At 40.3% G+C, this 25,396-nt stretch overlaps 2 protein-coding genes across 3 annotated transcripts in view; both read right to left on the bottom strand.

Annotated features, from left to right (window-relative positions):
• Positions 1-1,376: 1,376 nt before the first annotated feature.
• On the bottom strand, positions 1,377-2,898 carry LOC109406868 (syntaxin-1A homolog). Its single transcript, XM_019679871.3, has 4 exons — positions 2,565-2,898; positions 2,411-2,503; positions 1,994-2,348; positions 1,377-1,858 (listed from the first exon to the last, which is right to left on the bottom strand). Exons 1-4 carry the CDS (start codon positions 2,595-2,597, stop codon positions 1,413-1,415), a joined length of 927 nt encoding a protein of 308 aa, XP_019535416.3. The 5' UTR covers positions 2,598-2,898; the 3' UTR covers positions 1,377-1,412.
• Positions 2,899-2,907: 9 nt separating this feature from the next.
• The window catches only part of LOC109406869 (syntaxin-4), a 40,850-nt gene continuing 18,361 nt past the window's right edge, over positions 2,908-25,396 (bottom strand). Inside the window, exons 3-6 of one of the 2 annotated variants that reach the window (XM_062844644.1) lie at positions 3,785-3,874; positions 3,465-3,716; positions 3,318-3,391; positions 2,908-3,263 (exon numbers count right to left, since the gene is read on the bottom strand). In XM_062844644.1, the coding sequence (XP_062700628.1) occupies positions 2,943-3,263; positions 3,318-3,391; positions 3,465-3,716; positions 3,785-3,830 (693 nt within the window). In that variant the 5' untranslated portion in view covers positions 3,831-3,874 and the 3' untranslated portion in view covers positions 2,908-2,942. Of the gene's footprint in view, positions 3,264-3,317; positions 3,392-3,464; positions 3,717-3,784; positions 3,882-25,396 lie in introns of both variants that reach the window. The other variant, XM_019679872.3, reaches the window with a different exon arrangement.

The raw sequence follows: 25,396 nt of genomic DNA, 5'->3' as shown, positions 1-25,396 counted from the left end.
AAAAAATCCAAACGAACTCCTTTAACAATTTCCGAATTTTTCTTATCAAGATATTTTTAAAGGAACTCTTCAAAGAATTTCCGAATGAGTTCCTCTAGGAAATAAAAAATCACAAAAAGCATTTCTTCAGGAATTTCCAAAATATTTTTTCAAGGAAGTTTTGAAAGATTTTTAAAGAAATTCCTTATGGAATTTCAGAAGCGATATCTCAAGAGACTTTTAGTGATTGTTTTTCAATATTTTCGAAAGAATTGCTTCAGGAATTCGGGAAGGAATTCTCACAGAAATTTTCGGATGAATTCCTCCAAGAATTTTTGAAGGCATTCCTCAAGGAATTTTCGGATGAATTCCTCACGAAAACTCCAAAGGAGTTCCTCAAGGAATATTCTAAATCTTTTTCAAAGAAATTCCTCAAGGAATTCCCGAAGAATCTTCTAAAGGGAATCGTAGAAGAACTCTCGAAGGAATGTCTTATGGAATTTCTCAAGGAGCTTTAGAAATGAAGGAATTCCTCATGAAATTTATGAAGAATTTGTCAAGGAATTTCAGGTGGAATTCCTCATGGATTTTCGAAATAAATTCCTGAAATTATTTTTAATTGATTCCTTTAAAAATTTCCGAATGCATTCCTCTAGCATCTTACTTCCAAAGATATTCCTCCAGGAATTTCCGAAGGAATTCCTTTAGAAATTTTCAAAGAATTTTTTCCCGTAATTCCGAAGGAATTCGTTAAAGGATTTTTCGAAGAAATTTCTCCAAAAATTTCTTAGGGTATTCCTCAAGGAAAGGAATCTTAGTTTGATGGGAATTTTTGAAAGAATTCCCGGAGAATTTCTTAAAGTATTTTCTGAAGTTTCTCAAACGGATTTCTGGTGGAATTAAAAATAATATTTGTAAAGAATTTCTGGGGAAATTCTCAAAAGAATGCATGGTGAAATTCGTAATAAAACTTCTGGAGGAATTATTGACGAAATTTCTGAAAGTATTCCCAACGGAATTACTGCAAGTTTTCCGAAGGTAATTTCTTCTGAAATATCTACATTAAAATAACCTGGAAAAATATTAAATAAATTTCTGGAGAAACTGCTGGATAAATTCAAATTCATGATGGCATTTGTTAAGAAATTCCTGAAGCCATATCTTGAGGAATTCCTCAGGATTATAATCATATATGATTCTTCCATTGAACCATTCCTGTTAATCACCCATATTTCATACTTCACTTTTATTTTTTTTTAATGATGAAGTATTTGAACTCCTTGTTACTGCAAAGTGGTTTTCAGTTTAAGGGTGCTCGCCCCCCTCTGGCCGAAAAGCTGGCTACGCCCTTGGCCTCCACTAGGCCATTTTATGCATTTCAAGCTAATAATAATAATGTTCATGAATTTCTTTCCAAAATAAAACATTCCATCTTAAAATACTAACTTCTTAACTGCTATGCAAAGCACAACCCCCACCAGAACTAACAAGACCACCACCAGAAATCCGGTCCCACTGAAGCAGAGACACTTCCGCTTAGTCGCCCGCCACTGATATTCGCGAGCCGTCTTCAGCTGAACCACTGCGTTGCCAACGTGCCGCGAGGCAGCCTGAACGTTCGTCTCGGCCAGATTCAGTATGCTGCCGTGTTCCATCACCAGCGTCGAGAACAGCACGAACAGGTCACGCATCTCGATGAGCGACCGTTCCAACGCTAGGAGATCCTTGTGACGTTCCTCCACGGCAGTGAGGGTGCTGTAGGCTTCTTCGAGGGAGTTTGAGCGAAGCAGTTGGTCACAGTGGGATAGTCGGCGGTGCTGGATTGCAGATAGGAGAGGATCCGTTGCTTCTGATAAAGGGCACTCATTTGGGATGGGTACTGAAATGAGTAGAACGAGAATTGAGTGATGACAAACAACATTGATGCATTGAGTGTCGAATGAGTTCCCAGCAATGATACATGGATCACAGTTGGGAACTCATTTGGAAGACTGTTCCGTCATCCCGAACTTACCAACGAGACTGCTCCGCCTGACTGTATCCTCGTAGCGGCGTACCACCGCATCGTACTTCCAGTACGCCTTTGTGTAGGCAGTCTTGATGCTTTCGAACTGAACGCTCCGCACTCGATTCACCAGATCATCTTCCTCTCCGTCGCCAACCGCTCCACATTCCCGACTGGAAACAGCCTTCTTCTTACCATCCAGTTCCCCTGGCAATCGCTTGACAGCTCCGTAGATTCGATAGCACAGGTTGGCATTCTCCCGCAGCTTCTGGTACGCTTTGGTCCACCCTTCGCAAAAGATGTTCACCTCAATGTCCGTAATGTTCCGATGTAGCTGACGGATCCAGCCGGCGATTTCCGAGAACTACTGATTTGAAAGATCGCTGCTTATGACCTGAAAACTTCGCCTCTGTAATGCACTCTTACTTGATCGAGATCCTCCAGAATCAGATCCTGGTTGTACCTCGTGCGGAAGTCATGCTCCTGTACGTATTTGTATTCCTCGACGGATTTGCTTTTCTAGAAAGAGAGATTGTTGCTTGTAAAGTGGTTTTGGAAAACAAAAGAACACTTGCTGGACCTCTAACAGCTCTTGTAGTCGATCCTTGACCATCGTTCGATCATATTCCAAACCTCCGCATCACTTTAGGGCTTATTCTTTACAGTTTTCCCATTCATCTAGACTCTCACTCTTCACAAACTCACTTCCAACTACAAACTGGGCCAAAGTCGCAAAGCGGAGCCATGGTTGTAACATGTTTTGCACAATTTCCTAATTGATGCTAATGACTAGCGATCATATCGTGTGTGGGTTTGGCTGCAAGCACACCGGACATGGCAGCGCGATCGCTAATTCAATTTCTGAGTCTACATGTAGGCAGATTTTCTCTTAATAACGCGTAGTCTACCCGTAGGCGAACCAGTTCGTTGAACACTTTTACTCAGTCCAAAACCTAACCTAAAATATAATCATCAAGAGTACCAGAACGCCCAGAATGATCACGGCCCACATCAGCAGCCAGGTTTTCTTCTTCAGGGCCTTCAGTTTGTACTCGCGAGCTTTCTCCAGCTGGTGCGCTCCGTGATCGGTGTTCAGCGAAGCCTGCTGCGCGTAGTACTCGATCACCTGCACCAAACTACCCTGCTCCATGACCAGCGTCGATATCCGTACGAAAAGATCCCGAATCTCGACCAGGGACTTCTCCAGTTCGATCAACTGCGAGTGCCGCTCCATAATGTCCCGAAGTTTCTGCCGCTCCCGTTCCGTTTCTTCCAGAATCTAAAAAGAACAATCCTTTCAATGGCGCTTCCTCAAATCACCCAAAAACCTTACATTCCCCACGAACGGAGACATCTGATTGCTGGCCAGCATCTCTGCCGCTTCGTCGTCCGTAATGTTGTAGCTCACTGAAAGGAAAGAAATATCCGTCAGTTAGTCCTGAACACAGCTCTGTCCCCTCCCGTCGTAACCCCAACGGACTTGCTTTCGCTTCCATCTTCATCAGATTGACCACCTTGTTCTCGTAGTAGCTGACGAACTCCTCGTGCTCCCGGTACGCATTTAGGTAGTCGTCTTTGATCACCAGAAACTGCGTGTGCTTGATCCGGAAGAGGACACTCCCCCGCCGTTCCTCCTCTTCCAGTTCCTCCTGGAGCCGCTTGATGGCGGCGTAGATCTGTTTGCACAGCCCCAGGCTGTGGTCCATCTTGCGTTCGACCTTGTCACGGATCACTGGAATTGGTTTACAATGTATGGAGTTTCAAATAGGTCAAAAGTATAACTTTAGGCGGTTTTCGTACCTTTGTCATTGTAATGGAAAGATGGCGTCGAGATGGCGCTGCGCATTTCCTCTATGTTGGCCCGTATCGTGCGGATCCATTCTGTTAGTTCTGAAAACTGAAAATGGTTTTATGAAGTTTTTTTGAATGAATAATGATTATTGTTGAATTGAATATCTTAACACTTTGATACCCAAATGATTAATTATTTTCTAATAGGACAGATAGGTGAAGTACTAGATTTGTAGTAATGAGCTGAATTTTAGTATGGTGAGAAGGCCAATTCTCCGTTTCTGCAATGAAATGGTGCAAAAAGCGTGGGTATTGTGATCCCTTGCCTAATTTGATGCTGTTTGAGCAAAACTTTGGGCAACAAAGTTGTTGTTTTCTCCATTTCTTGCAACATAAACAACATAGTTATCCAAAGTTTTGTTCAAACAGCATCAAATTAAGCAAGGAATTATAATACCCACGCTTTTTGCACCATTTCTTTGCAGAAACGGAGAATTGACCTTCTCACCATACAAAAATTCAGCTCATTACTACAAATCTAGTACTACACCGAACGTGCCCCATTGGAGGTTTATAAAGGCTATAGCCATTAAGGTAATAAGTCGGGACTGCCTAAATAGAATTTATACCTTAATTGACTTCAAGGTTAAGAAGGGCGAGTGACAAGCAGATTTCAAGGGAGTTCATGCGGGGTTTCAGAGGGCGTTACATTGGGGCATCAGGGGCGTTTTCGGGGGGGTTTCGGAGGGTGTTGTAGGGGTTGAGAGAGATAGAAAGAAAAAGATTAATAGGGCATATAGCGTCAGTTGCGGTGATGCACCACCGGCAAAACAAAGCAAACGATCAACATGAAATGAAACGTCAGTCTTGTAAAGCATTTTGTGCGAGAAGGTATCGCTCCTCCTCGTTAGCGTGCGTTTGGCTGCAGGATTCGGCTCAAGATTCGGCTGGTGTGCTCGGAAGTGTCCCTCCGGACACTACAATGGCACAGCCGGTAGGTAAGCTCCCGTGTTGTGGTTTTGTGGCCTCGAGATGGAGAAGTGGCGGCGACTGAAAGCGGGACAGGGTGTCCGTTTGTGTTGTGGACTCCATCCAGTGTTTTGCTTCCGTAGCTGCAGGAGTGTGCCGGCGGCGTGTGGGGCTGGTGCAGTCGGTGCAGTACGGGTGATTTTTTTTTTTTTTGATTTGTTTGTTGATTGACGGAGCTGGTCTGGTCGATGAGACAGTGACGGGTTGCGGTTCCGTCCTGCTATGATTGTTTATTTGTCATTTGCTGATTGATGGGCTGGTGAACGGTTTTCTTTATTTTTTTTTCATACCGAATTCAGGCATTGATTTCATGGCGCGACTTTGGTAGCGGTCGGTCACCGAGTGGTCGCTGGAGGTTCTCTGGATAGGAGATGTTGGCAATTATTTGGCCCACTGTTATAATTTGCATGTGGATAGTGGATGGAGATGACAGGATTTGCAGCTTCGTTTTCATTTGGAGTATTGTGTTAGTTTTCGGTGGTTTGTAGGTGTAAGACCGAATGGCTCGTTGTAACAGGATGAAGTGGGGTTGGTACATTCTATGCATAAAGAACACATAGAAAAGGTCCTTCATTGATGATTTTTGTGAACTTGTGTATATGTGTCTGTAGTTTGATTCAAGGCTTTATTAGTTGTAATTACCGAAGAAGAGCGGCAGAAATGAAATAATTGACAAAAGAAAAGCGAGAGGGTAAGCTGCAACAGTAAAGCGAATTCCCCCGAGAGGGTAAGCTAACAGCGAATTCCCCCGAGAGGGTAAGCTGCAACAGTGAAGCGAATTCCCCCGAGAGGGTAAGCTGCAACAGTGAAGCGAATTCCCCCGAGAGGGTAAGCTAACAGCGAATTCCTCCCAGAGGGTAAGCTGCAACAGTAAAGCGAATTCCCCCGAGAGGGTGAGCTAAAAGCAAATTCCCCCGAGAGGGTAAGCTAACAGCGAATTCCCCCGAGAGAGTAAGCTGCAACAGTAAAGCGAATTCCCCCGAGAGGGTAAGCTGCAACAGTAAAGCGAATTCCCCCGAGAGGGTAAGCTAGCAGCGAATTCCCCCGAGAGGGTAAGCTGCAACAGTGAAGCGAATTCCCCCGAGAGGGTAAGCTAACAGCGAATTCCTCCGAGAGGGTAAGCTGCAACAGTAAAGCGAATTCCCCCGAGAGGGTGAGCTAAAAGCAAATTCCCCCGAGAGGGTAAGCTAACAGCGAATTCCCCCGAGAGAGTAAGCTGCAACAGTAAAGCGAATTCCCCCGAGAGGGTAAGCTGCAACAGTGAAGCGAATTCCCCCGAGAGGGTAAGCTAACAGCGAATTCCCCCGAGAGGCTAAGCTGCAACAGTAAAGCGAATTCCCCCGAGAGGGTAAGCTGCTACAGTAAAGCGAATTCCCTCAAGAGGGTAAGCTGCGACAGTCAAGTGAATTTAGGTTGAAGGATGTTTATGATGATAATGTAGGGTGGAAGATGTAGAAAGGAAGATGAAGGATAAAGGATGTAGAATGATGGTGATGATGATGAGAATGAAAAATGTAGGATGAAGGAAGAAAGATGTAGGATGAAGAAAGAAGGATATATGATGTAGGATTAAAGATAAAGGAAAGTTGTTGGATAAAGTACGAAGGATACAGGATGTGGGATGAACAATAATGGATGTAGAATGATGGCGATGATGATGATGATGATAATGATTATGATGGTTATGATGATGAAGTATGAATGATATAGGATGTAAGATGAAGAATAAAAGATAAAGGATGTGGAATGATGGTGATGATGACCCACCCGTATAAAAACTAACCATAGGGTGTTTGGTGAAAACCATTCCTGCACCATACAGAGTACCAGCTACAATAATGTATATTGTAATGAAATGGTGCGCTGAAAGCTTCGCACATTGTAGCTACTATACATTTACATTCGATTTTTATGTAACAATATTTTATACTGTTTTTCTTACGTTTGAACCATTATTTTTCCGTGCATTTTTAATTATTTATTCAGTTTTAGATTTTTTCCGTGCTTTGTTTTGTTGATCTTTGTGACTTTTATGATGCAAAGGAAAGGAAAGAAAAAAGTGAATAAGTTGAAACATCAATTTAAAGTCAATAAAATGTTTAAATAAGTAGTAAACCAGATGTCTTAAGAATCGCAGATCCAAGAGATATGGCGGGCTAGGTATGTAGAGTGCGATGAGAGGAATACGATTGACGAACTTTATCTTTGACGTAGAGCCATCTTTAACATATGGACTGGACTGAATACTGAAAGAAATTCTAATATAGGTTCGTCTGTGGGTTCGCTTCTTAACCTAACTTATACTTGAATCGAACTTGACAGTTTTCTAATGTGTTGTTAAATACATACGTGTATTTCAAACTTTAGTCAAACTGGAGCCTCAATATTGCAATAACGGTTAAGCACGCTGTAATGATACTTATGTACCTCGTCACCCACTTCATGCAACTACATTAGTGGTCTAATAATGCTTAGCGCGCTCGGCATAGTTCCATCATGCCGCTCAAAGTGTTGCCACAAATAATGCTTAGTTTGCGAAACCCGGTTATCTGGCTGGTGGGGCATGGGAGCCTAAGCTTCAACTGTTAATGCAATCAGAGACTACTCAGACCTCGACTCAGACTTAGACGTGGGCGATCCAATATATGAAGGGTTATCCAAAACGCTCTGGAGAATTTCCAAAGCGCATTCTCATAATTCAAGTAAGCCTAAGATGGCATTAACAGGAGGAAAATGACAAGATAATATAACATTAAATGGTTTATGTAATGTAAACCAATACAACATAACAAAAGAGAACCATTCCAAAACCATTTAATTAAATGTATAACCAGTGGTGAAACTACAATTAAAAACAATATATTTACGGTACATTTTGTTGTTTGAAACCATACGTGTACCATACAATGTACGGTTTATTAAAACCCACGAATTAGTATTTATAACAATTAATTCACAATATAATGTATGGTTTTGCAAAAATATATATATGGAGAAAAATATTTTTTTATATTGTTACGATACTTAACAACCCGTATAGTATATTGTAAAAATCTTATTTACAGTTTACTGTATGGTGTTCTACATTACATTTTATTGTTTTTGTATTTTTATTTTTACAGTGGTTTCTATTGTAAAAATATGGTTTTAAATAGTACTGTTACAATACAACGTTCGATTTTTCTACTGTATTTTTTATTCGGGCAAGTAACACACATGTTATATAAAAGTTACGACAGCGCAAGTTTTAATTGTATAGAAGTTTATTTTACGTTATTTCAACACAATGTTAGAATTACGTAAAATAAACTTCTATACAACCAAAACTTGCGCTGTCGTAACTCTTTTATAACATGTGTGTTGCTTGGGGAAGATGATGAAGGATGAAAAATGTGGGATGAAGGAAGATAGATGTACGATGAAGAATGAAGGATATATGATGTAGGATGAAAGATAGAGGAAAGTTGTTGGATGAAGTATGCAGAATGATGGCGATGATGATGATGGTCAAGGATGAAGAATGAAGGATGAAGGAAGAAAGATGTAGGATGAAGACTGAAGTATATAAGATGAAGAATGTAGGATGTAGGATTAAGGAAAATGATTATGATGATGAAGTATGAAGGATATGAGATGTAAGATGAAGAATAAAGGATAAAGGATGTTGAATGATGGTGGTGATGATGATGAAGGATGAAAAATGTAGGACGAAGGAAGATAGATGTAGGATGAAGAATGAAGGATATATGATGTAGGATGAGAGAAAGAGGAAAGTTGTTGGATGAAGTATGCAGGATACAGGATGTGAGATAAAGGATGAAGGATGTAGAATGATGGCGATGATGATGATGATCAAGGATGAAGAATGTAGGATGAAGGAAGATAGATGTAGGATGAAGAATGAAGGATATATGATGTAGGATGGAAGTAAGAGGAAAGTTGTTGGATGAAGTATGTTGGATACAGGATATGAGATGTAGGATAAAGGATGTAGAATGATGGCGATGATGATGATGAAGAATGTATGATAAAGAAAGAAGAATGTAGGATGAAGGAAGTAAGATGAAGGATGAAGAAAGAAGGATATAGGATGTAGGATGAAAGATGAAAGATAAAGGAAAGATGTTGGATGAAGTATGAAGGATATAGGACGTAAGATGAAGGATAAAGGATAAAGGATGTAAAATAATGGCGATGACGATGAAGGATGAAGTATGTAGGATGAAGGATGATGAAAGATGAAACATGAAGGATGAAGTACAAAGGATGTAGGATGAAATGTGCTGGGATGAGGGATGAAGAATGTAGCATGTAGGATAAATATCATCATCATTCATTCAATGATGATAATGAATATGATTATGATAATGGTAAAGGATGAATGATAAAGAATGAAGGATGAAAGACAAAGGATGAAGGATAAAGAATGAAGAATGAAAGATGAAGAACAAAGAGTAGATGATGTAGGATGAAGTATGAAGAATGTAGGATGAAGGAAGAAAAATGTAGGTGTAGGCTGTAGAATATAGGATGATGATGATGATCAGGTATCAGGTATCAGTAGGTCGGCTCTAGAGGCACGTTCTCCTCCATTTGGGAAATTTGTGCCATCGCCATGAACACGAGCCTATTCATCATTTACCTGACGGAAAAGGGAAGGAAAAAGGATAGGAGATGGGAAAGGACAGGTAAGGGAATAGGATCGTCATACTCGCAAAAGCGTACCACAATGGGTTCACATAGCGTCCTGAAAAGGACACTGTAATAACGCATAAGCGTGTCACAATGGGTTCGAACAGCGCCCTGAGAAGGGCACTGTGATAATGCATAAAGCGTAAAGAGAGCCTATAGCTCTTTACCACAGCGGGTCAAGAACAACAGAACGTCCTGAAGATTCAGGTTTCTGAAGTCAGTTTCACTTAATAAGTGTTTCCCGAGTACTCGGAAACGCAATTGCGCAAAAGCTGGACAGTTACATATTAAATGATACGAAGTTCCATAATCGGATTCACAGCTATCACATGCAAATGAATCAGCTTGCTGAATATTCGCCATGTGATAACTGAGTCGGCAGTGGCCAGTCAATGCTTTGACCAGCATGCTGCAATTCTGCTTTGACAGATTTGTTAGATACTTTGCCACCCCTAGAGATGGCTCAGTACAATACAATTTTGTTTGACGACATGACTCCAAACTATTCCAGTATTGTTTGTGCTGAGTGGCAGCCCAGGTGTCAATCTGAAGCTTCACCCAACACTTGGATACCGGAATAGCTGGCTCAGGGCCAATGAAGTCATGTGATGCTCCAGTGCGAGCTAACTCATCAGCCAATTCATTTCCAGCGATGGAAGAATGGCCAGGTACCCATACAAGGTGAACAGCGTTTGCTGAATTCAGCTCCTCAATTTGAGTTCGACAAGCGATAACTATCTTCGACCTGGAGTTGGCCGAAGCAAGTGCTTTAATAGCAGCCTGACTATCTGAACAGAAGTATATTACTTTGCCCATTACGTGCTGCTGAAGTGCTGATTGCACTCCGCACATAAGAGCAAATATTTCGGCCTGAAAAACGGTGCAGTGTCTGCCAAGTGAATAAGACTGATACAGCCTTAGTTCACGAGAATAAACACCAGCACCTGCTCGACCTTCTAGAAGGGAGCCATCAGTGTAACATACGATGCCGTCTGAAATACTTCTCTCCAGATAACCAGATGTCCACTCTTCCCGGGAAGGGAATTTCGTGGAAAATGTCCTATATGGAAAATTACAAGCAATTGTAAGATCACTTGGAGCAAGGACAACTTTGTCCCAATTCACCAAAAGTGGAAACAACGAGGTGTGTGTTGAACTGCGGTTCACAGGAGTTTCCTCTAGTAAACCGAGTACCCATAGACGGTAAGTGCAAGAAAGTGCTTCTTGTTTGAGATGAATGTGTAGTGGGACAACGTCAAAGAGAACTTCGAGCGCTGCCGTGGGAGTTGAAGAGAACGCTCCAGACATCGCCATTAAGCACATCCTTTGGAGATGGCCTAACTTTGATTGGACCGTTCTCACTTCGCCCTTTTGCCACCACACAAGAAATCCATAGGCCAATATTGGCCGAACAACAGTTGTGTAGATCCATTTGATATACTTGGGTTTTAGACCCCAAGTTGTACCAAAGGTTCGCCGGCATTGCCCGAAGGCCATACAAGCTTTCTTGATTCTGAACTCAACATGAGGTGTCCAGGAAAGCTTGGAATCAAGAATGACTCCAACGTACTTTACCTGTTCAGTCACATTGATTTCAGAATCAAAGAGACGTAAAGTTCGAACACCATTACGGTTTCGCTTTTCCGTGAAAAGAACAATAGATGTTTTACTCGGATTAACCGAAAGGCCATATTGGCGACACCAACCCTCAACTACCTGAAGAGCGTTTTGCATCAGGTCAAAAAGGGTGCTGATGCACATACCGATTAACAATGTTAGGTAGTCGTCGGCAAAACCATAAGTAGGAAAACCGCTATTATTGAGTTGCCTCAATAGCGTATCTGCTACGAGATTCCATAAAAGTGGTGATAAGACTCCCCCTTGGGGGCATCCACAAACACTCAATTTCCTAATCGCCGCTTGACGCAATGTCGAGAAGAGATGTCGGTTTTTGAGCATTTGGTGAATCCAATTGGAAATCATTGGAGATATACCATGACCCCGTGCGGCTTCCAATATGGCATCGAAAGGCACGTTGTCAAAGGCACCCTCGATATCTAAGAAAACATTCAAGCAGGATTGCTTTTGAGCGAATGCCTTCTCGATATCGTAAACAACTTTGTGTAAAAGAGTCACAGTGGACTTTCCAGATTGGTAAGCATGTTGGTTCACATGAAGAGGCATATTGGCCAGATAAACATCACGGATGTGATGATCCACAATGCGTTCTAAGCATTTCAGAAGATTAGTTCAGAGATGAGTGTAGCAACGATTGCGTTGTTGACAAGCACACATGCTCGAGGCATGACACGTGAGTTTGCCATTTCATTTTTACTGAAAGTAGCAAACACCGGATTGACAAGGTTTCCTAAATAGAAATTCCCCTTACGAAAGTAAGGTTCTTGGACTAACGCCACTTGGGCTGTACCATTTTGCATAAGTCTACAAAGATTGATCGTTGCTGTTCTTTTGTGCTGAAGATTGATCTGAGCTATCCTAACCGTAGCCACTACCCAAACTAGGCAAGATTAAACTCTTAACAATCACAGCACAAAAAAGAACAGCAACAATAAAGCCAGATCGGTATCGAATTGAGTGCGCCAAAGGCGAGGATGCACAGAATACACTGTGTAAAACGCATAATGCGAAACCATATAGGTGAAAATCTAAACTAATTAATAACATCTTCATAATCCCGCCCTTATTCAGCCTCAAGTATGAGATTGAAGAAGGGCAGCTGATTGTCTCGGAGAAACACAAGGTCCACCGCGCTATTGCTCCGGTTAGCACAGTAAGGGCAAATACTGTGGAGGGTGCCCTGGTACTCCACAGGCTCCGTTTGCGGTTAGGTTTTTATTAGACCCCCCTAGCCATTCATTCCTAGGCACGGTGAGCATAAAGCCGCATAACACCATGAATTAGGGGTCACCTGATTAGTGGATTCCTACCACTGGAACAGGCGGTCCGTAGTGCTATTCTTAGCCAGTTGAACTAACCGCTACCGACACTACACAGCTATCTAGGCTGATCGGGAAAAGAAGTTGATATTGGTGATCAACTTCATACGGGCCCGAAAAGCCGTCAAGAAGAAGATGAAGGATGAAGAAAGAAGGATATAGGATGTAGGATGAAAGATGAAAGATAAAGGAAAGATGTTGGATGAAGTATGAAGGATATAGGACGTAAGATGAAGGATAAAGGATAAAGGATGTAAAATAATGGCGATGACGATGAAGGATGAAGTATGTAGGATGAAGGATGATGAAAGATGAAACATGAAGGATGAAGTATAAAGGATGTAGGATGAAATGTGCTGGGATGAGGGATGAAGAATGTAGCATGTAGGATAAATATCATCATCATTCATTCAATGATGATAATGAATATGATTATGATAATGGTAAAGGATGAATGATAAAGAATGAAGGATAAAGAATGAAGGATGAAAGACAAAGGATGAAGGATAAAGAATGAAGAATGAAAGATGAAGAACAAAGAGTAGATGATGTAGGATGAAGTATGAAGAATGTAGGATGAAGGAAGAAAAATGTAGGTGTAGGCTGTAGAATATAGGATGATGATGATGATAATGATTATGATGATGAAGTATGACGGATACAGGATGATGGTGATGATGATGTGAATGGAAGATGAAGAGGGTAAAGAATAGATGATGTAGGATGGAAGATGAAGGATAAAGAATTTATGTTGCAGGATGAAGGATGAAGAATGTATGATGAAGGATGAAGGATGTAGGATGAAGAATGAAGGATATATGATATAGGATGAAGGATGATGATGGTTAAGATGAATGATACGGCATGATAATGATGATGGAGATGAAGGATGAAGAATATAGGATGAAAGAAGAAAGATTTAGGATAAAGGAAGAAGGATATATGATGTAGGATGAAAGATGAAAGATAAAGGAAAGATGTTGGATGAAGTATGAAGGATATAGGATGTAAGATGAAGGATAAAGGATGTAGAATGGTCGTGATGATGATGCAGGATGAAGTATTAGGATAAAGGATGATGAAAGTTGAAGGATGATGATGATTATGATAATGGTAATGAAGTATGCAGGATAATGGTTGAAGGATGAAGGGGGAAGGACGCAGGATGAAGAATGAAGGATGATGATGATGATGATTATGATGTTGATGAATGATGTAAAATGGAGGATGCAGGATGTAAGGTGAAGTATGAGAAATGACGAATGAAGAATGAAGATCATGATGAAAAGCTAAAGGATCTGAATAACAAATGGGCATTTTGGAAAGCTAACTTACCCAAAGGTCGCAAAAAGCTTATAAAAGATTTGCATAACAATGCCAATGTGGCCAAGGTTTAAAATAAATATAAAAAGATTTAATCAAGGTGTCGAACAAATTGGTTGGAAATTAAGAGGATGCAATGATGATGATCGATTTTATTACTTTTGTTTTCTAACGAAAACAATTATAAGTTGTGCTTCAATAATCTTTAATGCAGTTTTATAATGTTGGTAGAAAGTCATACATTTTTTATTGTTTTTTATTCTTACTTTTTGAATTTTTAAAACAATTAGAGAGTAGGACAGGGGGAGAATGTAGGGGTTGAGAGAGATAGAAAGAAAAAGATTAATAGGGCATATAGCGTCAGTTGCAGTGATGCATCACCGGAAAAACAAAGCAAACGATCAACATGAAATGAAACGTCAGTCTTGTAAAGCATTTTGTGCGAGAAGGTATCGCTCCTCCTCGTTAGCGTGCGTTTGGCTGCAGGATTCGGCTCAAGATTCGGCTGGTGTGCTCGGAAGTGTCCCTCCGGACACTACAGGTGTCAGGTGCGTAACATGAGATTCGAGGAGGATTTCGATGGCATTTCAGGATGTTCCAGAGCCTGAGGATTTTCAGCGAGTTGCAGAGGCGTTGCAGGATCATTTTTTTGGGGGTTCAGGAGGGTCTCAGGTGTGTTATATGGGCTCAGAGGGGTTTTTAAGGGGATTTTGAAGACATTACAGTAAACTTCAGGGGATTTTCAGCCGATTTTTGGCGTAACGTAGGCCTTTTTGGGGGTTTAGGAGGGTCTCAGATGCGTTACTTGGGGTCCGAAAGGTTTTTAGAGGGATTTTGATTGCATTTCAGAATGTTTTAGAGAATTTTCAGCGAGTTTCAAGGGCATTATAGGAGCGTTTTTGGGGGTTTAGAAGGGTTTCAGGTGCGTTACATGGGGTTCGAGGGAATTTTAGGATGTTTCAGTAGATTTTTTGACGGGTTTTAGAAGCGTTACGCAGGCGTTTTCGCAAGTTTCGGTGGGTATTAGGTGCGTTACATGGGGTCCGAGGAGATTTAAGTGGGGTTTCAATGACATATCAGGATATTTTGACGGATTTTGAGCGGGTTTCAGGAGTGAAGGAGGATTTTGATATCGTTACAGGGGGTCTGAAGGTTTCAAGGGGATTTCGGTGGCATTTCGGGAAGTTTCGGACAATGTTCAGCGGGTTTCAGAGGCGTATTGTGGGATTCTGGATGGTCTCAGGGGCATAACAGGCGATTTTGAAGGAATTTAAGGGGAATACAGTTTTTTTTAATACATTTCGAATCCCTGTTTTCAAGTGAGCTTGAGGGAGAATGTTCGGTCCGAGATTGTGAACCACTGGTTGTGATCTCTTTACATCAGTTCCCTCATCTTGCTCTTGCACATGTGAGGTGGGGCTCCGGAAAGTTGTGTGCCAGTGAGCCCAGAAAAGGGGGTTCTAAGTTCAGAGGAGTTTTAAGGGGTTGTTTCAGGGGATTTAAGGAGCTTTTTAGGGGCGTTCTGACAAGATTCGTTTGGCGTTTTAATGGGATTACGGGGAATTCAGAGGCATTTAAATAGTATTAAGGGAGTTTCATGGACGTTTAAAGGGGCTTTAAGAGCAATTCAAGGAATCTCAGGAGCCTTTAACGGTCATAGCAAGGGGTTTGAGGAGCGTTTCAAGGTATTTCATAGTCATTTAAGAGAGTTTCAGGATGTTTCAGGAACATTTTAAGGGAATTCCTAGAGGTTTTAGGGACGTTTAATAGCATTTCAGGAGCGTTTCCAGGGGTTTTCAGGTGGGTTTCTGAATCCTAGCAAAGGCGTCCAAAAGGGTTTCAGAGACACTTCAAATTGATTATGATTTCAAGGGCGTTTCAATGAGATAACGGAGTTTTCAGAGGCGCTTCGATGCATTTTAAGTCGGGGTAGTATCAGGGGATTTCAAGAACACCTTTAAGGACAAGGTATTTTCAGTACATAGCTCAAAATTTCTAGAGCACCGTTTTTGAGAACCGTTGAACGGATTTGGATGAAAATGCATCACGCTAATTGTTCAGTTGTTGTCAACAGCGTGATACATTTTAATCCAAATCCGTTCAACGGTTCTAAAAAACGGTGTTTTTGAAATTTTGAGCAATGTTCTCCAAATACCTTGTCCTAAAATTAAAGGGTATTTCAGGGGCGTTCCAAAAGATGGGGTCTCTAAAAATCCTCTAAAACTTTCTGATATACCTCCAAGATCCCCCTGAAACCTTCTCAGACCACACGTAATGTACCTGAGACGGTCCGAAACCCCTGAAAACTCCTCCGTAACTCTTCCATAACGCCTCCGAATCTCGCCGAAAATGCTCAGAAACTCCCTGAAATGCCTCCAAAATCCCCCTTAAGGCCACATGTAACGCACCTGAGAGGCTTCTGAACCCCTCCAAAAGCTCCTCCGTAACGCTTCCATAACGCCTCTGAATCGCGCCTGAAACTCCCTGAAATGCCTCTAAAACCCTCCTGAACCCCCTCGGACCCCATGTAACGCATCTGAGACGGACCGAAACCCCCGAAAGCTCCTCCGTAACGCCTCCGAATTTGACCAAATATGCTCTGCCCAACAAACATTGTTGCTGTGAAATAGACAAATAAGCCATTCTTAAGCTTAGTTTTTGAAATTTTGGTTGAATAAGCTGTTATTCAGCCTTCATAGTTGGTTGGGTGAACTCCCTGAAATGCCTCTAAAATCCACCTTAAACCCCCTCGGGCCCCATCTAACGCACCTGAGACAATCTGAAACCCCCGAAAACTCCACCGAAACGTTTCTGTAACGCCTTCGAATCTGACCAAATATGCTCTGAAACTCCCTGAAATAGCTCAGGAATCCCCCTTGAATCCTCTCGGACCCCATGTAACGCACCTGAAACAATCCGAAACCCCCCGAAAACTCCTCCGTAACGCCTTTGAATCTGACCAAATATGCTATGAAACTCCCTGGAATGCCTCAGGAATCCCCCTTAACCCCTTCGGACCCCATGTAACGTACCTGAGACGATCCGAAACTTCCAAAACCTCCTCCGTAACGCTTCCGTAATACCTCCGAATCTGACCAAATATGCTCTGAAGCTTCCTGAAAGACCTCTAAAATCCACCCTTACCCTTCAGGACGCGTGCTATTTGATCCTAAAACTGCACCGCGTTCGCGCTGTATACAATGAGCGAGGTTTTTGATAGTGTTGTACTTTTTACAACGGCGCGCGTTACCCCATGTAACGCACCTGACAAGCCATGAAAACCCCGTTCTCCGTAATGCTTCCATAACGCCTCTGAATCGCGCCGAAAATGCTCTGAAACTTCCTAAAATACCTCCAAAATCCTCCTTAAATTTGACCAAGTATGCTCTGAAACTTCCAGAAATGCCTCAGGAATCCCCCTTAGACCCTCTCGGACCCTATGTAACGCATCTGAGATTCTCCAAAACCACCAAAAACGCCTCCGCAGAGCCTCTGAAAGCAGCCTAAACTGCTCTGAGATTTCCTGATATGTCTCCGAAACCCCCTCAAGACCCACTCGGACCCCATGTAACGCACGTGAGACCTTCGCAAGCCCCCGAAAACGTACCTGCTGTAACGCGTACAAAACCTGTCGAAAATCCCCTGAAACTCGCTGCAATGCTTTCGAAAACCCCTTCAGACCCCCGAAAGTGTAAAGTGATTGATATGAACACGAACTTGAGTTTGAACGTGTGCTGTGAAGAAGTAAGTGCCACGAACCGTGTTGGTGACGTGATCATCCAACAGAGTTAGTACTGTAAATTTGCGGATGATTCAGATAATTGTGAAGATGGTGACCATGGAGGAGTATAGGGAGCTGAAGAAGCAAGAACAGCAGCTAGCCGGCATCATGAATGGCATCACGCGTTTTGTGAAGTATTTAGTTGCAGATAAGAAAGCATGAAACCTAAATCTATGTCCTCTTGGAGACCCTAGTAGAGGCCTGTACAGGCTATAACGATGTTCTACAGTGTTCGCCGAAAAATTGAGCTGTTTTTTCGACGATGAAGATAGTGTCAAGGAAGGGAAGATAGCTGAAAATACCTGGTCAGAGGGGAAAAAGCGGAAGAAGAGCTTCCTAGAGGAATCTCAGAAGGAATTCATGCAGGAATTCCTGGAGGAATTCTTGGAATAATGCCTGTATAAACTCCGGGAGGATTTCTAGGAGAAATTGCCGTAGTAATTTCTGAAGGAATTCCTGTGTCAATTCCTGGAGGAATTTCTGCAGGAGTTCCTGGGGTAATTCCTGGTGGAATTCTTAAAGGTATTCCATGAGAAGTCCCTGAATGAAATCCTGGAGGAATGCCTGGAGGCTGGAGGTATTCCCTATAGAAATCACATGAAGAACTCATGGAGGAATGCCTGGAGGTAGTCCTGAAAGAATTTCTGGAGGAATTCCTAGAGCAACCCCTAGAGGATTCCCTAGAGGAACTCCTGAATGAATGTCTGAAGGAACCCCAGGAGAAATTTCTGGAGACAGACCTGTAAGAGTTCCTGGAGGACTCTCTATAGAAATTCCCTAAAAATTCGTAAGAGGAACTCCTGGAGGAATCCCTAGAGAAATCCCTGGAGGAATTTCTGGAGGATTGTCTTGAAGAATCATTGGAGAACTTTCACGTAGAATCCCTGGAAGTATTCTCGGAAGAATTCCTGTAGGACCTTGTGTGGGTGTGAAACAGCCCTTATATCAAAGTGTATACTTTGCTGAACATTCTGTATTCACGCCTGTCACGAACGGACGGCGATAGCACACGTAACCATCTAAGCAGGCGACACCACTCTCGGCCTCTTATTCGTCGACAGCTGGTCAGGTAAGACGTGCCACTGGGTGGTTCCTTTCCAATGGACATTTAGTGCCACACAGACCTCTGATGGAATCTCTAGCGGAATTCCTTGAGGTATCTCTAGAGGAATACCTGGAGGAACCTCTGGAGGAATTCCTAAAGGAATGCTTGAGAAATCTCCAGAGGAACTCCTGGAAGAATCCCCGCAAAAATTCCATGAGGAATCTTTGAAGAAATCCTTGGAGGATTTGCGGAGAATTTTCTTGAAGAATCACTAGAGGAAAAATCCCTGGTGGATTCTCCAGAGGAATTCCTAGCGGAATTTTTAGAGAAGGTACTGAAGTTTCTTAATCCCAGTAGTATTGAAGAAACCGCTGAAATTCTTGAGAAAATCCTGGAGGAATCCTAAAAAGAATCGGGTGAATCCTTGGAAGAATTCTTGAAGGAATTTTTGAAGAAACCCCATGAAGATTCCCGGAAGCAATCCCGTGAAATATTCCACAGGAGAGTTTCTTACCGAATTCCTGAAAGAATTTCTGTAGGAATGCCTGGATAAAAAATCTGAAGAAATCCATGTCTGTAGTAATTTCTAAAAGAAATATCGAAGGAACAATTAGATGAAATGATTGTCACACACTTATTTAAGTGTCACTTGTTCGGCTGTTCTATTTTCGGTAAAAAACTGATTACCGAAGTTCAGCACAGTTTGTTTGTTTGTTTGTTTGTTTGTTTGTTTGTTTGTTTGTTTGTTTGTTTGTTTGTTTGTTTGTTTGTTTGTTTGTTTGTTTGTTTGTTTGTTTGTTTGTTTGTTTGTTTGTTTGTTTGTTTGTTTGTTTGTTTGTTTGTTTGTTTGTTTGTTTGTTTGTTTGTTTGTTTGTTTGTTTGTTTGTTTGTTTGTTTGTTTGTTTGTTTGTTTGTTTGTTTGTTTGTTTGTTTGTTTGTTTGTTTGTTTGTTTGTTTGTTTGTTTGTTTGTTTGTTTGTTTGTTTGTTTGTTTGTTTGTTTGTTTGTTTGTTTGTTTGTTTGTTTGTTTGTTTGTTTGTTTGTTTGTTTGTTTGTTTGTTTGTTTGTTTGTTTGTTTGTTTGTTTGTTTGTTTGTTTGTTTGTTTGTTTGTTTGTTTGTTTGTTTGTTTGTTTGTTTGTTTGTTTGTTTGTTTGTTTGTTTGTTTGTTTGTTTGTTTGTTTGTTTGTTTGTTTGTTTGTTTGTTTGTTTGTTTGTTTGTTTGTTTGTTTGTTTGTTTGTTTGTTTGTTTGTTTGTTTGTTTGTTTGTTTGTTTGTTTGTTTGTTTGTTTGTTTGTTTGTTTGTTTGTTTGTTTGTTTGTTTGTTTGTTTGTTTGTTTGTTTGTTTGTTTGTTTGTTTGTTTGTTTGTTTGTTTGTTTGTTTGTTTGTTTGTTTGTTTGTTTGTTTGTTTGTTTGTTTGTTTGTTTGTTTGTTTGTTTGTTTGTTTGTTTGTTTGTTTGTTTGTTTGTTTGTTTGTTTGTTTGTTTGTTTGTTTGTTTGTTTGTTTGTTTGTTTGTTTGTTTGTTTGTTTGTTTGTTTGTTTGTTTGTTTGTTTGTTTGTTTGTTTGTTTGTTTGTTTGTTTGTTTGTTTGTTTGTTTGTTTGTTTGTTTGTTTGTTTGTTTGTTTGTTTGTTTGTTTGTTTGTTTGTTTGTTTGTTTGTTTGTTTGTTTGTTTGTTTGTTTGTTTGTTTGTTTGTTTGTTTGTTTGTTTGTTTGTTTGTTTGTTTGTTTGTTTGTTTGTTTGTTTGTTTGTTTGTTTGTTTGTTTGTTTGTTTGTTTGTTTGTTTGTTTGTTTGTTTGTTTGTTTGTTTGTTTGTTTGTTTGTTTGTTTGTTTGTTTGTTTGTTTGTTTGTTTGTTTGTTTGTTTGTTTGTTTGTTTGTTTGTTTGTTTGTTTGTTTGTTTGTTTGTTTGTTTGTTTGTTTGTTTGTTTGTTTGTTTGTTTGTTTGTTTGTTTGTTTGTTTGTTTGTTTGTTTGTTTGTTTGTTTGTTTGTTTGTTTGTTTGTTTGTTTGTTTGTTTGTTTGTTTGTTTGTTTGTTTGTTTGTTTGTTTGTTTGTTTGTTTGTTTGTTTGTTTGTTTGTTTGTTTGTTTGTTTGTTTGTTTGTTTGTTTGTTTGTTTGTTTGTTTGTTTGTTTGTTTGTTTGTTTGTTTGTTTGTTTGTTTGTTTGTTTGTTTGTTTGTTTGTTTGTTTGTTTGTTTGTTTGTTTGTTTGTTTGTTTGTTTGTTTGTTTGTTTGTTTGTTTGTTTGTTTGTTTGTTTGTTTGTTTGTTTGTTTGTTTGTTTGTTTGTTTGTTTGTTTGTTTGTTTGTTTGTTTGTTTGTTTGTTTGTTTGTTTGTTTGTTTGTTTGTTTGTTTGTTTGTTTGTTTGTTTGTTTGTTTGTTTGTTTGTTTGTTTGTTTGTTTGTTTGTTTGTTTGTTTGTTTGTTTGTTTGTTTGTTTGTTTGTTTGTTTGTTTGTTTGTTTGTTTGTTTGTTTGTTTGTTTGTTTGTTTGTTTGTTTGTTTGTTTGTTTGTTTGTTTGTTTGTTTGTTTGTTTGTTTGTTTGTTTGTTTGTTTGTTTGTTTGTTTGTTTGTTTGTTTGTTTGTTTGTTTGTTTGTTTGTTTGTTTGTTTGTTTGTTTGTTTGTTTGTTTGTTTGTTTGTTTGTTTGTTTGTTTGTTTGTTTGTTTGTTTGTTTGTTTGTTTGTTTGTTTGTTTGTTTGTTTGTTTGTTTGTTTGTTTGTTTGTTTGTTTGTTTGTTTGTTTGTTTGTTTGTTTGTTTGTTTGTTTGTTTGTTTGTTTGTTTGTTTGTTTGTTTGTTTGTTTGTTTGTTTGTTTGTTTGTTTGTTTGTTTGTTTGTTTGTTTGTTTGTTTGTTTGTTTGTTTGTTTGTTTGTTTGTTTGTTTGTTTGTTTGTTTGTTTGTTTGTTTGTTTGTTTGTTTGTTTGTTTGTTTGTTTGTTTGTTTGTTTGTTTGTTTGTTTGTTTGTTTGTTTGTTTGTTTGTTTGTTTGTTTGTTTGTTTGTTTGTTTGTTTGTTTGTTTGTTTGTTTGTTTGTTTGTTTGTTTGTTTGTTTGTTTGTTTGTTTGTTTGTTTGTTTGTTTGTTTGTTTGTTTGTTTGTTTGTTTGTTTGTTTGTTTGTTTGTTTGTTTGTTTGTTTGTTTGTTTGTTTGTTTGTTTGTTTGTTTGTTTGTTTGTTTGTTTGTTTGTTTGTTTGTTTGTTTGTTTGTTTGTTTGTTTGTTTGTTTGTTTGTTTGTTTGTTTGTTTGTTTGTTTGTTTGTTTGTTTGTTTGTTTGTTTGTTTGTTTGTTTGTTTGTTTGTTTGTTTGTTTGTTTGTTTGTTTGTTTGTTTGTTTGTTTGTTTGTTTGTTTGTTTGTTTGTTTGTTTGTTTGTTTGTTTGTTCCAGAAGGTTTCCTGTTATTTCTTGGGGTTTTAGGATCAATTCGAGATGGTTTCGAGATTGTCAAGGGATTTAAAGAGTCCTTCACGGGCTTTTATGGTGAGGCATCAGAGTTTTCACTGAAACGGCCTTGAATCACCTCTACGTGAATACCTATTAATCCTTCTTTTGGAACCAGACTGTTTCAGCGCTCCTGTTGCAACCTCGCTGATCTCAAACGCGTTTGCTATGCTCGGTTTCATCCTCCAGCGTCAAAGTGTTAATGCTTTGGAACTTTATGATTCGCCTGTGAAACCCTCTGAAACACTTTTAAATTCTTCTCGAGATTTTTGAGGAGTTGAGTAGGCGACGAAATACCTCTGCATAACAACCATAAGTTTGTTTATCAAAAATGATAATTAGAAAGTCATGTGGGGGTATAAATATGAGAGCTTACAATAAAGAGGTTCATTCGTTGTTGAATCGTTAAACCATCAAGAAGTTTTATTACGATCTACGACATCTCAACCATCTAAGACCGTTCGCAATGCTGTTCTATTTTGTATGGCGAGTTTTAAAATTTTTAAAACTAGCCATACAAAATAAAACAGCATTGCAAACGGCCTAAGAGGTTATGGGCCTTAACTGAAGTTGAAGATTTTGAAGTTGGAATTCTAGAAATCTCGGAAGATTGGTCGGAACTTTGGGTTCGTTTTCAAGATGGACGCTAGCAAGCTCATGCTGGAACGCCTGATTAACGCCAATTACGAAGCCTGGAGATTCAGAATTGAAATGCTGCTTATTCGCGATGGGTTGTGGAAGCACATCTCGGAGGAGGTACCCAATCCGGTCACGAGTGAATGGAAGCAGGGAGACGATAAGGCCAGGGCAACTATTGCCCTGTTCGTTGAAGATAATCAACATTCGATCTTCCGGGATTGCCGAACTGCCAGAGAAACCTGGGAAGCCTTGAAGAAACATCATCAGAGTGTGTCCCTTACGTCTCGAGTCACGTTACTGAAGCGGATTTGCCAGTTACAGTTCCGGGATGGTAACGATATGGAACAGCATCTTCAAGAAATGGATGGACTTATCTTTCGCCTTTCGAACGCTGGTCAGAAGCTGGACTCCCAGTTGATGGTCGCGATGGTATTGAGGACACTACCGGAATCGTATGCTACCCTAACTACTGCTTTGGAGAGTCGCTCGGATGAAGAGTTAACCATGGACCTTGTGAAGAGCAAGTTGTTGGACGAATCTTTGAAGCGCCAAAGATACCCATCGCGGGGAGAATCGTTGCTGAGGGTGGAGTCCTCGAGGAAGTAAATTATCTGCCATAGCTGTGGAAAACCTGGACATGTCAAGAAAGATCCAATGCGAAGGTGGACGAATACCGGCGAAAGTTGAAACCGAAAGCGAGAACTGTGAAGGAAGATGACCATCCCGAGGGATGCTCAGCGTTTTGCTTCGCGACACGTAATGAACCGGATACGATTGATTCTTGGGTCGTAGATTCCGGTGCTAGTACCCACAAGTGAGCGGACAGAAACTTTTTCAAGCAGTACGAAACATGCTCCGGATTGACAGTAACGCTAGCTGACGGAATTGAAGTAGGTGTTTCTGGAAAATGATCCGGAATGCTGCACTGCGTAGTGGGCAATGACGAGAAGTAGGTAACAATCACGGACGTTCTACATGTTCCGAAGTTGGACGCAAATCTGGTGTCAGATGGAAAGCTAACGGAGAAAGGTGCTGAAGTACATTTCACTGGAGAAATCTGCAGAATCTTGAAGCATGGACTGGTGGCCGCCATCGCAGTGAAGAAGGCCGGTCTCTATCAGCTGGAATCGATGAAGAGAAGTGTACCGTTATCTGCTGCGATTAAGGACAGACTTGTTAGAATCCCAAAATGGCCGCCACAATGGCCGACTTCAGCACCTACTCACGATTTCGAGGGCCCAAATCTCTTTGTAAACAAAACCAGCGTACCTGAGCTTCTTGTTTTAAGCTTTTTACAAGTGAGCAAGAACAGAATAATAAAATGCACTGTTGTTTGAAGCTTGCTTCTTGAGATTTGTGCAATTGAAGTTCTGATGCACTGTTGAAGCGGGATTTCAAGACGTTTGTCCTTAAGGTTACAACAAGGGTGGCAAATAGTGATTCAGATAATATATTTATAAATAAACCCCAATAAATGGTTGATATGTATATCTTGATGCCTATCTCGTACACCAAGTGTACTGGAAAGGCTATATGTTCACTCCAAAAATGGCTTTTTGATAGGAGGCCCGGAAGGTCGAGTCACATATACCAATCTAGGATAGGATACGACAACTAGTCAGCCCAAAAGAGACCAATTTGGATCCTAGATACCAATCAACTCAGCTCGACGAGTTGAGGTGATGTCTGTGTGTGTGTGTGTATGTGTGTGTATGTGTGTATGTGTGTGGACAAAAAAACTCACATCACTTTTTTGAACTAAACCTCAGCCGATTTTAATGACCGACGGTTCATTCGACGCGAAATCTGGTCCTATTGTTTCCTATTGAAAATTGTTCGGATCGGTCCAGCCGTTCCGGAGTTATGACTGTAGTATCGTAACGCTTATATGTAACCCCTATTTAATGTTTGCCGGTTTTGATGTCTAACTCTAAGAGCTGTGGCAGTACAAGAATAGACGAATAAAGAGCAGAAGTGTTTGAGAGACCGAATGACCTAGACGTGTTGTTATTCACTGTCCCGGGAATCCCCGATACTACATTGGCTTCGAGGTAAAATGGAGCATTCGTTGGGTAAGTATAAAATATCAAACCACCAAAGAAAAAAAAATCATTAAAAGTAATGGGTCAGTCGCTTAAATGCGGAAAGCTGAAATGTCTGACGTCATTCTGCGGTAGAGCAGGTACAGTATTTGAAATAGATCAGTCGCTTCAATGCGGAATAAAATGGCTGATTCTATTCTGCGGTAGAGCAGGAAGTTTATTTTTTGGAAATAGATCAGACGCTTTAATGCGGCAGAGAAAGATAGACTGATTCTATTGTGAGGTGGAACACGAAGATTTTTTTTCGGATGCAGATCAGACGCTACAATGCGGTAGAAAAAGACCGATTCTATTCTGTATTAGAGCTGAAAAAAAAGCGGATGGAAAAAGGAGAAGAATGATACAGACGTTACGAACCGGTTGAAAAAAAAAAAAAAAAAAAAAAAAAAAAAACAAGAAAAAATATTGTCGGAGTGAAAATTGGTGACCATTATTAGAAGAACGCAATATTGGGAACTGTCACTGAACTCAGAGTGCATTATTAGTTGAACACAATTTGTTTTGAAAAGTGTTTGAATCGCGGTTTACAAAATACAAATTGCTAGTTCCCTAGAAAACTAAAATTAAATCGTGAAACGCGTTTGAATTTGTAAATTTTTCGTCGTTCAGGTGACAGCGT

This window comes from Aedes albopictus, chromosome 1, assembly GCF_035046485.1.
Source record: "Aedes albopictus strain Foshan chromosome 1, AalbF5, whole genome shotgun sequence".
Taxonomy (NCBI): Eukaryota; Metazoa; Arthropoda; class Insecta; order Diptera; family Culicidae; genus Aedes; species Aedes albopictus.
This window is presented reverse-complemented; position numbering and strand designations above follow the sequence as displayed.